Source organism: Clavelina lepadiformis, chromosome 8 (genome assembly GCF_947623445.1).
Source record: "Clavelina lepadiformis chromosome 8, kaClaLepa1.1, whole genome shotgun sequence".
NCBI lineage: Eukaryota > Metazoa > Chordata > Ascidiacea > Aplousobranchia > Clavelinidae > Clavelina > Clavelina lepadiformis.
This window is the reverse complement of record NC_135247.1, coordinates 5,754,726-5,770,725: the sequence shown is the minus strand read 5'-3', so window position 1 is coordinate 5,770,725 and position 16,000 is coordinate 5,754,726. Positions and strand designations below refer to the sequence as shown.

At 33.9% G+C, this 16,000-nt stretch overlaps 1 protein-coding gene across 1 annotated transcript; it reads left to right on the top strand.

Moving 5' to 3' along the window:
* The first annotated feature begins 265 nt into the window (after positions 1–265).
* Positions 266–2,874, top strand: LOC143469057 (uncharacterized). Its single transcript, XM_076966611.1, has 5 exons — positions 266–591; positions 1,097–1,500; positions 1,618–1,691; positions 1,816–1,970; positions 2,504–2,874. The coding sequence occupies exons 1-5, from the start codon at positions 307–309 to the stop codon at positions 2,666–2,668; spliced, it is 1,083 nt and encodes a 360-aa protein (XP_076822726.1). The 5' UTR covers positions 266–306; the 3' UTR covers positions 2,669–2,874.
* Positions 2,875–16,000: the final 13,126 nt, after the last annotated feature.

Here is a 16,000-nt window from a genome sequence, read left to right as displayed (position 1 = left end):
TCACGCTGCAGTCAGTATGTCAGATACAAGTGCTGGTTAAAAATTAACTTCAGTTTGACTGAAAGTTGCGCAGAAGTGCCGGTCTTTCAGAAATTGTGCCGAGCATGCATTCTGCACGACTACATGCAAGGTTTGTCTGATGTGGCAGCATAAATGCCCAATTTTAAGCAAAAAGTTGCTTAATAGACGTTATAGGGAATAGTTTGATAATATACCAATAGCAGCAAAGTTTTACTTTAATACGCATCGCTTTCATTACAGATCTATTTTACTCTGTGGTAATAGTTACTGTAGAATTGGCCAAAAATGAATGTAAATTTAACACCGCCCCCGAATAAGCTGTTGTCCGTAATTAAGGCACAAACCATGTCTAACTGTGCGAGAGGAGTTGATGGGAGAGAAGAAAAGTTGATCGGCTTGAAGGAAAAGTGCTTTTACCTGAAGTCAAATTCAGATAAAAATAGAAGAAACGACTTCTTCGTATCGTCCCCAAGGCGTATGGATCGCGATCAGCTGCAAGAGGTACTTCTACACAGAAGACGGACTGCTGCCGAAATTAAACTTAATAAGCGAAGAGGCGCACCTCAACTTGTGAGTATATTGCTAAACGCGGTGTAGTTAAATGAAGCTAACATGCACTAGCAAAGTAACGGTAAATGTAGTTAACTTTTGTGGGGACGTTGCATATACTTGTTAGGGCTTGAACAGTAAGTTTTACTTTTGCGGGAAACTACCCTTGTAATGTCTGACGTCATATCTTTATCGTTTCAATTACGAAGAAGATCGAGCGGAATTTTTACGATCACAGTAAATACGAGTCAATAAACTTATTTAATAAAAAGGTATTTGGTGAGAAACATATAGGATGTTGTGGGAACTTCACGCAGGAAATATTGCTTGTAATTTCTGGTCTTGTTCTCATACTTCCCGTTCAATTACAGTTAAATCCCTTTCTCTTAACTAATTCCACTGGAATCCTATTGGAAATGTAAACACTGGAATTTACTCTGCGCTTGGCCGTAAATATTTTCTCCTCGTAATGACGACATATCGAGCGAAAATTAAACAATCAAATTTATTGTTTGCTCTTTTACAGTTGAGTCTTCACTCGACGCAACCTGCACGTCCAAGCTCATTAATAGTGAATCACACCAGGAATCACAGAAGAACGGAAAGCCTTGAAAGACAGCCGCACTTGGAAAACATCATCAGTACCCCGAAACAATCGCCAAGTGTGAACGACATGAGACCTCACAGGCCAGGATCGAATTTGCCTTTAGTAAAATCCAATATCAGTCGTCGTTGGCTCATGGGGAAAATAAAGAACAGTGTTACCCCGAATAAGTCAAAACGGCTTGAAACTAAGGTGTGTCAAGCAAACCTCAAAGATATAAAGAAGTCGCCGTCTTTCAGATCACTTTCCAAACTCGGACAGGGCAGTTTAAACAGTTCGATGTTAAATTTATTGCAAAGGTCGCAACATAAACAGAATACTGAAAGGTAAGAATCATCACAGAGTTATTATCTTAATTTAAATACATTGTTTGCTACTGTATTATTAATAAGCTACAATCAGCGTATCGTTTGTAAATACGAAATCTTTTTTTTGCGCCGCAGAATCATGAAAAAGATTTCGGAAGACAACAGCCTACATCCATCCGATTTGCTGAAAAAAGTTCTTCAGAATAAAGGTGTGTTTTAAATCGATTAATATAGGCTATAGATTTAACTACAACTTGCATTATTAAAATTTTCGAGTGCTTTCTGTTAGTTTCCAGAGATATTAATTTATTGATTTTTGATTGTTGCTTTCAGATGCATGTAATGCATTTCGAAATTATTTGGAACGCGAACACAGCGAGGAAAACATTGATTTTTGGAAGGAAGTGGAAAAATATCGCGAAAAAACGAAAATTACCCTTGCGGAAAAAATTTTTAATTCCTACGTTGTTGAAAACGCACCTAAAGAGGTGATTGTTATGTGTCATGTTATATTTTACAATATATCCCAAGTTACACTGTTCATAAAAATTGTCACACTAACTTTGTTTTACAATATTGTTCCTATTAATTTAAACGCAGTATGAAAAAAACTTAGTTTGCCGTTTATTTATTTATTTATTGAATATTTGCAACAATTTTAAACGAATTTAATATTTAATATGTTGTCTCTCAAATTTCTCATTCTTCAGAAGGATGGTAGACAACATATTAAATATTAAATTCCGTTTAATAAATTGTTGCAAAAATTCACCAAATAAATTAATAAACTGCAAAGGCTATAATACTGTATCATAGAAATTGCCAATTAGTACATCATGATCATGATATATGTAAACGAGATATATAAAGGATAGTCCGTAGTAATCCTCTTTTGACAAATGCAATGATTCCATGTTAAACTGCGCTAAGCCGTTCCTTTTGTGAAGTCCAGCGCTTGTATAATAACTAACAAATGTTTAGGAAATCTGTGGTTATTCAAAGTAAATAAATTATTTTTCAGGTCAACATAACACACGAAACGAAGTCGTGGACAAAATTACAAATGCGGAATCCCAATTTCGATGTCTTCGATCGAGCGCAAAACGAAGTTTTCGTTCTCATGCAAAAAGATTCGTTTGCTCGCTTTTGTTCTTCCGTTACACAGCATCATAGAGCTAATGTTTAGCTCAACGTCGCTTGCTGTAACTATTGTATTTATTTCAAATAAAACTCTTTTCGCCTACCTGCTGTATTAGATAGTGTCACTATTTCCTTTTCCTATATGTTGTTTTATTTAGTTTTGTTGTTTTTTTGTGTGATTTATAATTTTTTTATTTTATTTATTTCGCATTGTGAAATACATTGCAAAAAATCAAAAACTATCTTTTGTAAAACAATTTGTTCAGAAAATTAGAAAGTGCTGGCGCTGGAATTCGCAAAGGTTTTGCAACAGCTATGACGTGCCCAAACTATTTAAAGCGTGTAGTTTTGAAACCAGGTCAAATTTTTTTCATACTTTTGCTCGACATGTATTTCTGCTATACAGTATAGTTTACTAGCACAGTTAACGTCGTCAAACTACAACCAGCATTAGAGTTACGAGGCGAAAGCAACCGCCCAAACATTACAAAGCTTAATAAAATAAAATCCTCGATTTCATCGGCATCCATTGATTTTCTCGATTTTATCGACAGGTAAGATATTGTCAAACATAAGTTACTATAGTACTTCTCTCTATATACGTAGAAATGTCAATTTTTATTATCACGGCATTAGGCCAACGCGAAGCTGATATATTAAAATAACGGCATGTTTGAACCTGCTATTTGCTACTGGATTTAGTTACCATTCGACAAAATTCCATAAGTTTTCGAAAATCAAAACTTGTTAATTTTATTTTTGTGCTAAACCCTTTATTCCTCTAATTGCTTTTTTATAAATTTCTTGATTTAAGCTATAAACCATGAGATCATCATTGCAAATTGGTTCAACGGAATTACATGGGAATTGTAGAATTAGATGTATCCTGAATGCACATTAACCGACGTTGTTTGCGGGTAATTTGTTTCCGATTTTAAACTATAATCTTGTGTTATTTTATTAAATACTTGTCATGAGCAATTTATATCAGGAGTGTACCGTATTCACTATAGGCATATACGTCATAACCGGCACACAGCATTATACCGAGTTGGTCCCACTATAAGCATTTCTACAAAAAAATCGTGTATCCCCACTAAAGAATAGGTAACTCTAAAGGTGCTGCATTAAACGTTATGACTTTGGTTTCGGGTTTTGTGCCCACTTGTGTAATAAGCCTGATTTTTGTTGAACTTTCCGTAAGTGCAGTATGTTCAAAGCCGTAGCCAGGGTTAACTTTTTACCGAGGCAAATAGTTAAGTAGTCTGCAATTGGACTTGTTGTGGCTTCATTCAGTTCCTCATTTGCCTCAGTGTATAGCTATAGCCCAGATATTCCATTGCCACTTTTACGATCCTTATACTTTATGATATGAAATATACTTTATACAGTACACTATGTTTCTCATTGCTTTGGTAAATAACTACGGTATTTAACAAATTATAAGCTGACGTGCAGTGGTTGGGATTTGAAATATAAGAAGAACACAAACACGACCACATTAACCGGGCTTTAAGTAATAAGAGACTATCACAGAGTTTTGCACAAATATTTCGTAGTTTGAGATTAATATAGAGCATGGGCTTCTCAAACTATGGGTTGCCACCTGAAATGGGGTGGCAAAATGTAATTTTGCGGTCGTGAAACAAATTCAACTTTTACAAATTAAATTTCTTTTTTGGTAATTTTTTATGGCTGTCATTATTTCACCGGAAAATTCGTACGTTCAAAACTATTTTTCAAGATTTCTTATTAACCTAACTTAAATATTGTAACATAGTAACTAAAACCTAACCTAAATCTTCCTTCTAATCTAAATCTAACTTAAATTAAACACCAAATAGCTGAAATCGTTTTTTTGCAAGCCCATTCTCTGAACCCAACCGCCTATCTTTAACTGCGTGAACAATTTACGGTGAAATAGTCATTCTGATATTTTATTCGCTTTACTGTTTCCTTTTACAAGGTTCTTTTATTACCGTACAGTTACTTTTCGGATTGCGTGCATTTGTATGACTTCGCCGTAGACAAGAATATCACTTCAAATTTGTGATGGAACCTTTATTGTTTTAACATCATTAACCTGTATAAGCTTGGGTTATCCATCAAGGTGTCGCAAAAACATTTCTTTCTAAAATGCGGTCGCAGAATAAAAAAGTAAGAAGCCTTGATGTAGACTAGGACTTACACGATGACTCCCAATTGGTTGTGTGACGTCACACATCTGGCCGTCAACAGAGCAATTTGGCCCCATTGATTAGCATTAGCTTTGATGATTTTTTAACTAGTTTAGCGACTTTTTCTCAGTTCTACTGACAGTTAAATTTTGCAATAAAAACAAAGAAACAGGCAATTAGTCATCGTGAGGCCCAAAGTGAAATTAAGAAACTTCTGCAAAGTTTAATAGCTAAGATCTGCCGGTATTTAGGCTTATATCCGACCTTATCTTATCTCCAAACTCAAAATTTATTTGTTCCTGCTCGTTTTTAAAATTTTAGAGTTCCCAAGCAATTTTTTACAGGAAACTGTACCAAGGTCATCAATTTTATTCTCAAACCATCAAAATACGTATGCCGACTGCAAAAAGGCAGACGCATTTATATAGAAAAATCTAGTAAATGATTTGTTGAGTGAAAACATTCTTAGAATAGGCCAATATAACAATTCCTTTTCAAGTACCAACAAAAAACATATATGTAGAGCTTTTACAAAAAGTGTGAATTTTGTTGATTTCGTTTGCTGGCCAGCGTATAATGACGTTGTAGTGTGGTTATGAAAAATTGTATCTTTCAGTCATTTAAAAAAACATATGTATAAACAAAAATGTAACTTTCGCTTTTAAAGACTTGTGCAAAGCTTCTACATTTTCATATTAGTTTAAGTAAATACCGTAATACAGGAAGAAAATTTAGGAAAGCAGTAATTCTGCAACAGCTTGGGTAGTCTTTTTTAATGACATCGCACCCTCTCTTGCAATGTGTTTTCAAACTTGTGATTGACAATTGTGGATATGTTTTTTTGGGAAAAGTTTATTTCAGCTCCCAGGTAGCTGGCACCTGTTGTTCATCAGATCGCACATTTTAACTCCCCATCTATACACTATAAAATCTTGCGTTTTTATCAGTGACTAGAAGAAGAGAGAGAGATCGCTGACCGAATCTCTGTTGGACTCGGTGAAAACGAGCACTGGTAGAACTTGTAGAACGGTAGTTTTCAAGATGCGACACGTTTAATAATCTTGCGTTAAAACGTGGACATAAAATCAAATAAACGCCTTCACTTGTAAGTATATATGCTGTAGTCTGTAGCCGACTGACAACCATAATTGTTAGAGTATTCTAACAGCACGCAAGAGTTATAGACTTAGATTCATTTACCAGGTTAATCTAGTGAAAGCGTTTTTGACCCAACATCCTCTTCAAAGCTATTGCTTATTAGGCCTAAGTAGACTAATATCAGTAATCGGGTTACAACCTTGGCTTAAATGATACTCAAAAGCTCGCGACTACTCACTAGCGATCGCCTTTTTATTTATGAAAAAATTTAGCAGCTGCTCGTGGTAAAACAAACAAGAAAAAAACAGAAAAATATTAGAAATTCATCAAACATAATGTTAATCAATAAGGCCAAGTTGCTTCTTTGACAGCCAGATCTGTGGTGTCACATTGAGATTGTGTTTCATCGTGCAAATCCTCTATAAAAAAATGCCGACATCATATACCAACCAATTGAACGTTAGTGGGCGCAATGGAGAAGTCACAAGTATAGAAGTTTGTTCAACAAACAGGTTTTAGTTGCATGATATCATTATCAAGCCCCACGACAATGGTTAAATATTAGTGCCTTGATATACCCAATTTTTCTGCACAGTACACAGTTTAGGTGTATACTTACGACAGCCGTAATAGTTTGATAATTGTGTATAATATAATATTGTTGTGTATAATATTGTGTATAATTGTGGCAAAGTATAATATAAATGACCTCAAGTGACACGCCATGTAAATATGACGTCAGTATGGTATGAAGTTTGTTGCGAAATTTGTGTTTTCTTAGAAATCTAACCGTCGATATGAAAGCGCCATATTTTAAAATGTTGCTTACTAAGACCTGGAAATTCCCTTGGTGTCGACATAATGGAAAATTCCACACAACATTTCGCGACGTGCAGGAGTACAGAGGAGTAAATTTATTTTACATTTAATATTATTGTAAGGAGCAAACACTTGGTTGATGAAAAAATCAAGGGGCTAAGCTTCGTCGAAATAATTTCATCAGTTGTTTGGAGATGTTGCAATTACCAATCTAGAATAAACACTCCCGTTTTATGACGGAACTCAATACCCCACAGCTTAACTGGCCTTGTCACCTCATCTCGCCCTAAAATCAGAACATTTTGAAATAAACTTTGTGTCTAAGGTTACAACTAGAAACTGTTGTCGTCAATACAGTACAGCTTGTCTATAGCACCATGTAGTGTCATATAAAATATAACAGACGTTGATTACTTTGTACGAACATTTTATACATGGATTAATGAAGTTTTATGGGGTCATGACCCAATTCAAAGAGATAGGTTTTTCAATGCAAAGTACATTAAATCAAGAAGCTACTATCGCAAAACCACATCATAAACCTCCCCTGAATTTTAGCTTGCAACGAGACCTAGGTAATGACTGCCTACAGTCTTAATTTGGACAGAACCCATGTACTCAAATTGTTATAACAACCACCTAAACTTTACAGCAAGTTTTGAGGTTAAAATTTTAGAACAAATACTCCAAAATACCAAAAATTCAAACCCAAACCAAATTTACAACTTAACCTAGACCTGGAACCAGCTATCGCCAAAACAATAACAAACTAGTCTACATTGACGTCACGTGAGCATTGGATCGGAAAATTTCTTACGTTTTTAATATGACTCTTTGAGTGCAGCGACATCTTCACAATCGCCGTGTTGCTGGCTCAAAATTGTCTTCCTATTGAGAAGTGACCCATTATTTTCTTGTGTAGCGATATATTTTTGTTTCAATTTTACTTCACTATTTATGTAATTGTAACAGTTAACGGTATCAGTTTACTGCACCTTTCGTTGCTTTGAAAATGGGGTTAGACCCTAAACTGATTGCTTCTTTCGTATCATTTTAGCCTCTTCTAATGCATGTTTTTTCACTGTGGTGAATTTTTTGGCTTGTGCTTCTACGCTTTTGTTCGCAGGCAAGTTTTATTTGCTTGGGCGAAGAGACGTCACTCCGATTTCATTCTCCCCCCTCGGTTGATTGGATCTGCGTGCTGAATGCTGAAGTGGGAAAGGTGGCAGACTTTGGTGATAGGATTCTAAATGTGACTAGCTGGGGTAGAGACGTTTTTTTAGTTGTGGCTCCTGAACAAGTATTTTAGTGGAAATTTCAGCCAACAGTTAACATTCTACCCGTTGTTCTCGTTTTGTTAAATGGTGGGATTGATCGTGATCGAATTGTTCGTGCGGGTTATTGCAGTAATGACTGAAGAAATTGCCCGGATTTTGCGGCAGCCATTACCTCGATAAGAACCTAGAAGTGTACTACACACTTATGCGTAGCACTTGAAAGAGTTATTTCATGATTCAGCAAGTAATAATTTATCCAACCAGTACCTATAAAAAATTTTCAATCTGTGTTTCTTTTTGTTAATAGAAGTCCCTTTGGTATGTTTGCTGTCAATCAATGTGGTTTCATATGTTACTCATTAATTTTTAATTGTTATCAAATCTCCTGTCCTGTAATTGCTTTTCCTCTCAAAAAGTCAAAGCAGTGCAAAAGTTAAAGAAACAAAAAGAAACACAAAATAAATGGACATAGTAAACAAACCAGTTAAAAATTTTAAATTTAAGTTTAAAACTGTGAGAAAAGGTGCTGTTTATGAAATTAGAAGAAATTAAATTCAACCATACACAAGTTGTCAATTGCTAATGTAATATAGCGAAACGTAATATACGCTAATGTAATATAGCATAACAACTTTTTGGCAAAAACAATGTATTCAGGTTGGAAAGTTAAGTAGTAGGATGTATGCATAGACTCTACTTGGCGCTTTGATCGGTTAAAATGGGAAAGGCTCAATGCCAGTACGTGATGATTTTGAAGCTTTCGTAGAAGCAGCGGTTAGTATAATTGCTCGGAACGCCACTGAAACTATCACATTAGATAAAAGTATATTAAATTTTTCTCTAATTTTAGGAAAGGTAAGAAGACACTACGTGATAAGCACTTTCCCAGAACTGATTCAAAATTCATGATGACTTTTAGATGGTAATGAGAGCCTATACGTCATATCTTATAATTAGAAAATCAGATGATTGTTTGTTAAAGCAAACACTTTACAACCTTAAAAATAATTTTAAACAAAAATCAGATTTGTTTTCAATTGAAATATATTGACCTGTTATATATACACATATTTGTACTATTTCCTACACTATTTTATGGAGAAGTATATAAAGTAGAAAAACATATTATTTTTCGTTAGAAAAGAAACTGTTTTAGATGATTTAATGTCAGTGTTCTTTACTCGTCCAAAATATATGTAAAAACTTGCCAAAAAACAATCGTATAAAACCGTTACCAAAATATAGAAGCCGGGCTTTCTATTCGAATAAATAAGATATAGCCTAAGTCCAATCTTGTAGTCAGAAATGTAACATAATCCGGCAGCAAACATTTTAACACATTTTATCCAACCTGTCGCACGATGAAGGATTTTACGTGAATTGAAGGTAGCATTTCAGCATTGAATTTCTGTTTCCTTATTATGATAGCGAAGGGATAATTTGTTTCAAGATTTCATAAAGCTTTGCTGAAACAGAGATATTCAAAATTTTTCGAACATATTTTCATAAAGTAACAGCAAAGAATGGTCAAGTTTTTACAAAAACAATTTCGCAGTAAAATCTTTCCTATTTGTTCGACCAGTTGGGACTCGTTCGAGATATTGAAAATTACGGCTCAAAATCGATATTTTTCCTAAAAATATCGTTGTGCAACACACGAATCAAAGGTCGGTAGTAATTGCTAAATAAACAGGATGAGAGCTTAAAGCATAAAAATGTATGAAAAAGAAATCTATAAAACAAATTGGCAACAAACCACATTTTTCTTGGATTTGAACACATTCGACTTCGACCCTCCCATGCCAGTCATTAAAGTCATTATCATGTTACGCAACTATTATTTTAGCCTTGTAATATAACAGGCAGTTTAGTTTCAACATATGTGCAACTTCATGCAAGCAGAGTTTATGGTTTGACTTTCATAATATATTAAACGCGCCAAGAGAAAGATCTCATTGGATGTAAAGCATATAAACGAACAAAAGGCCACAAGACCGGTGACGTTAATTGTTTAAGTAGAAATTCAAACCTTTATTATTTCGCCAATTATACTGAAGCATGAATCGGCAAAACCATATCCTTCTCAATTCTATGAAATAAGCTACCAGTTCCCGGTAGAAAAAACGTCATTGCTTTCTATGAAGCTGGCAGAAACAAACTGGAAGAAAGTACTGAATGTTCCAGAAAAATTTGCAAAAAAGCTGGTCATATATAACATTTAGTTTTAAATAAATGTTTATTTAGATAAAAAACTGAAAGGTGATTTAACGTTTGTACTATAACTATGGTACTAATGTCGAATTTGTTACCAAAAATTCAATTTCAGTGAAAAGTATCGTTTTCTTATAAACAACAAGTTTGACGTATAAGTTCCATGCAAGTTGCCCTTAAGAAGCCACTGGCCACTGAACACCATGCATCGTAGGGAAAAATAAAGCCGCCTTCAAAATATTGTTTAAGAAAATGCTTTGTTTCCATGGCTGTCTAAAGCGGTGAAGCATTTGCAGGAACCATTGTAAGATTCTAAACTGGATTAAATTGTTTCCTCTACGAGCCTGAGTATTGAGTATATATTCATGCAATTTTAGTTACCTACACCCATTTACTTACTGGGTTACTTATTCAAAATGTGAAATTGGTTCCTAGTTCTCTGCATACTTATATAGGTAGTTGTTTGCTGTTCATGTGGGTTATTTGTTAAATCGCTAGATATTCAAATAAATTCATGCACTTTGAAAAGGAATAAATGCTCTAAAAATTCAATGCAAATGTGAATATACAGTTTTCAAATTTTCTCAAAATTTATTAAGATTTATTTATATTCACGTTAATTAAAACAAATCATAATTCAAAGTTGGGAAATCAAAAGAATGTCGATAATATAAGACATTAAACGTTAGTGGGCGCTATGGAAAAATACAAATTTGTTCAGCAAACAGGCTTTGAACATGTTTTACTTACATCAAGTCTCATCATTATCTAGCCCGATGACAACGGTTTAAATATTACGGTTGTAATATAATCAATCTGTTTGCACAGGACGCAGGTTGGGTGTATACTTACAAATAACCGCAATATATTGATAAAATTGTAACAAGGTATAATTAAAATAGCCTCAACTGTCACGTCATCTTATTGCGACGTCAGTATGGCCTGATGTTTGTTGCGAAATTTTTTTTTTCTTGGAAAGCTAACCGTCAATATGAAAGCGCTTTATTTAAAATGTTGCTTACTTGAAAAAGATCTGGAAATTCCCTTGGTGTCGACATCCAAGAAAATTCCACACATGTCGCGACTGATGCAGGATTGCAGAGGAGTAAATTTATTTAACATGTAAGATTATTTTAAGGAACAAAAACTTGGTTGATGAGAAAATCAAGGAAATCGTTATCGAAAATAATTTCATCAGATGCTTTGGAGATGTTGCAATTACCAATTTAGAACAAAATCTTCCGTTTTATGACGAAATTCAATGCCCCGCAGCTTTTCCGTTTAAAGTCAGGACATTTTGAAATAAACTGAGTGTCTAAGATTATAGCCAAAAGCTGTTAGCAATAAAATACAGTATACATGTAGCGTCATGCTATAGTGTTATATGATATAAAAGACATTGATTACTGAGTATAAACATTTGATACGACGACCAGACAAATATTTAAAAAATATTTTCTGCCTAGGACATTGAGAAATAAGAACGTTTAAGCTCCACTTGACGCTTTGATTATCTAAAATGGTTACAGCTGAACGTCAATTCGTGATGATTTTGAAGATTTCATAGAAGCGTCAGTGGTTTATATAATTGCTCGAAACGCCAGTGAAACCATCACATTACAGGGAAGTACATTAGATTTTTCATTGATTTTGTGAAAAGTGGGCGGAATATACGTGCGTGCGCTTTGTTTAATGAACTTTTCCTGAAAACAATTTTTTTCCTTTTTCTTTCATGTTTTTTGTTAGATTTGAAGCTGTATTTTGCGCCTACCTTATTTATGCGTTAATTTAAGTGGTTTAATCTATAAAACGTGAATGTTTTATAGACGTCAACACTTTTTCATATATATCAACCATAGCAGGTTATTACGGCCTAGAGTGATAAACACTTTCTAAGAAATGATTTGAAATTCAAGATAACTTTTATATGGTAATGAGAGTCCACCGTATATGTTATATCTTGTAATTAGAAAATTACATGATTGCATTTCAAAAAAAACATTTTACAACCTTGAAAAAAATTTAAACAATTTGTTTTCACTCGTTTCAAATACTGACTTTTTATGCTTTTATTTGAAGTATTAGGTTTTATTTTTTTTCTATTGTTATGCGAGGTACCAGACCGAATAATGATCTGTTGCAGCATGTCGGGTAAAGACTACAGAAAATCCTTCATCGACTCCTTTTCAAATATGTGACTCTTCATGATGATAACAACAACCTTTTCTTTTATATTCATCAATCATGCATTAACCTTTAATCTTTGACAAGAACTTTTATTTTCTTTCATCCTGGTTAGAAAATCCAAACCGTTTCTTATATTTATTAAAATAAATGGTAAAGTAGGAAACTATTCAAGCTAAATGACAAAGTTTTTATTCACAATTTTTTCAATACATGGATAAAATCAAATTATCTTTATATAAAACTCTTTATTACCTCTTTTCTTATATCACATTCTACGTGACACGTATATACAAATGAACTAAACATATACCTATAAGCTTGTAAGAAGGATACACCTTTGACATTTTAATCATTCAATGGCCAAGTGCTTAACGAACACAAGTGTTGGTTTTAATGCGTTCCTAGAACCGACCGCCTAATTATTCCATAAACACATGAAATATACGCCGATGAGAGCAAAATCTCAAACGGTCGTCTTGTTTGCTTAAAGAGAATTCACCAGCTCATACGTGCGCGATTTTTTTTCGTAATTTATTTCTAAGAACAAGAACCTTTTCCACCTCTGACGTACCAACAATTGGTGTCCAACAGTGGACAATTAACTGGCCTTGGCTACCACCTGCGATGACACGACGCGATGTCCATATGTACCTGTATTCAAACAACGCCTTTCCGGGAAAGGAATCGAATGTAAAGTTAATTGCGATTATAAAAGGAAGTCAGGGATGTAATATACTATACAGTATTGCTGGTAAGTGCAAGTACACATTTTGTTCAACTTTGTTTGCTTTCTTTTACAAAAAAATAAAGTAAAACTTTTAGTAAGAAAGCCAATGGTGTACATGGACCCGGCGGGATATCTTTGCATTACAATCTCTTTTTGGATTTCACTGTAAATTATAAAGTTTTCAAGCTTTGTGTTTTAAAATATCCATACTGTTTTAAGTATATAGGTAACAAAACATACATATTTTGTTACCTATACGCTTATATATCTTATAAGACAACAACAACTTGTCAAAAGGTTTTGAAGCTAACTTTTTTTGCAGAAATATACTGTAACTTCATTCGTATAGACAGAAGTATAACATGGGCCAACAGCAGACATTTTAAGCGGGATCGCAAAACACATTTCAACCAACCTGCCTCATGATGAAGAATGAGACGTGAATCGAAATATGCGTTTAAGCATTGAATTGTTGTTTCCTTATTATAATAAAGTAAACATTTTTGCTATATTTCATGAGGTTTTGTTAAAATAAAGACAACCAAACTTTTCCGAATTTATTTTTATGAATTAACAGCAGAGGATCGTCACGTTTGTAACCCAAATACAATCACAGAGTAAAATCTTTCCTGTTCGTGCGACACGTTCGTTGTATTTAAAATCAGCGGCTCCATTTCAATTTTTTCTTAAAATAATTCGTTATGTAACACACGAATCAAAGGTCGATAGTAATTGCTTTAATAAATGAGATAAAAACGCAAAACGTGAATTGTATAAAAAAAATGATATCAAACAAATTAGTTGTACACCGCATTTTTCTTGGATTTCAACACATTCGACTTCGAACCTTCAATCCCAGTCATTAAAGTCATTATCGTGTTATGTAATTATTTTTTCTGCAGGTTCTTCTGGCGACACAAGTCGTTTGGCTTCAACTTACATAATTAACATAGGTACATATTGTAATTTGACTTAAATAATGTTTAAAGGGCGAAATAAAAAAATCCTATTGGTTGTAAAGCACATATTATAAACGAACAAAGGTCACGGAACCCATGACGTAGGTTACGTAGAAATTCAAACCTTTATTCTTTCGCCAATTACGCTGAATCGTTGGAGTCGGCAAAACCATATCCTTCTCAATTCTATGGAATAAGATCCCAACTCCCGGTCGACAGAAGGTACCATAACGTCATCGCTTTCTACGAAGTACTCGAAAACAAGTTGGTCGATCTTATACGTCAAGACAGAAGTGTATGGCAGACAGATTTGCGCGGATCGCGGCTTGTATCTATTCTGATTTCCGTTGTTATCACTCCAAGAGCCGATCTGATATGGGAGTAGTTCAATTATTTTACCCTTCAAAACTTGTTTACAAGAAATTTGAATTTCGTTAAAATTACATCTTGGTCAAAATATGCTATCGCGTCTTTTTCTGCTCAAACTACTATGTTATGTGATTACAACTGTTTGTGAAGATAATATTAATATTTTAGAAACTAATATAAATTAAACTGTTATCCAGGACGATATTGCTTCAAATTAAAAGAGAAAAAACCTTTAATATATTTTATTAAAAGTTATTTGAAAAGTATTTTTACTTTTAAATAAGGCTAAGGACTATAGTGAAAGGTGAAAAAAGCAGAAAATTTAGAGAAAGATACTTACTCTCCACTTGATTGAACACAAAATTTCTGATAAAATAAACCACAATTACTTAAAAGTAACCTTACTATAGGAACCTGCCTATAAATGACGTATATCAATTTCACCACTTTCAAACAACTCAGGCTTCGGTCAACGCAGACGTAGTAATGTTATCTCAGTTTTGAGTTAGCTATAGCTTCACAACTTACAAACGATGGTTTTACAATTTGTTTATTTTAATGTAAAATTCGGTCGAGTATTGCAGAAATTCTTTTATATATTGAAGAAAATAACCTTAAACGTATCCTTGTGGTCGCCTATTAGGTCCAGCAATTTTATTTTAAGTTTTCTACGAAGGTGTGGTAAAGTAACATAACCAAATGACGTCAAGCAATAAAGGTATGCAATGTAAACCCAACCACTAACTGCTAACGGATTATATTTTGCGGTATTCTAAATATAATTTTCAATGAATAAGCAAAATATGTGCAAACTTATACCAAGTCTTTTTGAGCTAGTGCATTGTCGACTTGACAAAAATATTCTTTTGACCTTACAATGTGTGCAAAAATGAAAGCGCTGTTGCAATATCATAGCACAAAACAAAAAGCATAATGTTCAATAACGTAGAACTTTTAATCAAGCCTCATGCTTTGACCTGTTTGTTTTATTAAAAGACTTACGATTGTTTATCTGTTTATAATTCTTGCTAGATATATCGATAAAATTTAATGCTGTTTATATACATTTGGCCTTTTTTTATTATATAGGAAAGGTCGGCAATTACAGAAAATACATGTAAGTTTTAGTAAATACAAAAATCCGTAAAAAAACGTTTTTAACAATACTTTTTGCTAAAATCTGAACCTAATCACGTCTACAAGTTTTGCGATTAAGGATTTTATTAAAAAAAATCAAGTGCAAATATAGCTCGTGGACTGTATAGTAAATAACACTAAATAGGTCGTAGAAAGAAAACGCAATTCCCATGCCCTGGAAAACAGATTAAAAACTCGGACCGTAGAGTGAGCATGGATATAGAGAACATTGTAAATCCTTCCGAAAACTAAGTATGAAAGAGTTAAAGAGACTAACTTTTCTTGGGAACGGTCAACTGGTGGAGGTCGATTGCTACCGAGCGTAGAATCTGTTTGGATGCTTGCCTCGTCACGTTCTTCGTGGAAAATAGAAACAACAATTCAATATTTAGCGTTGTTTCCTTATCCTGTACTTTT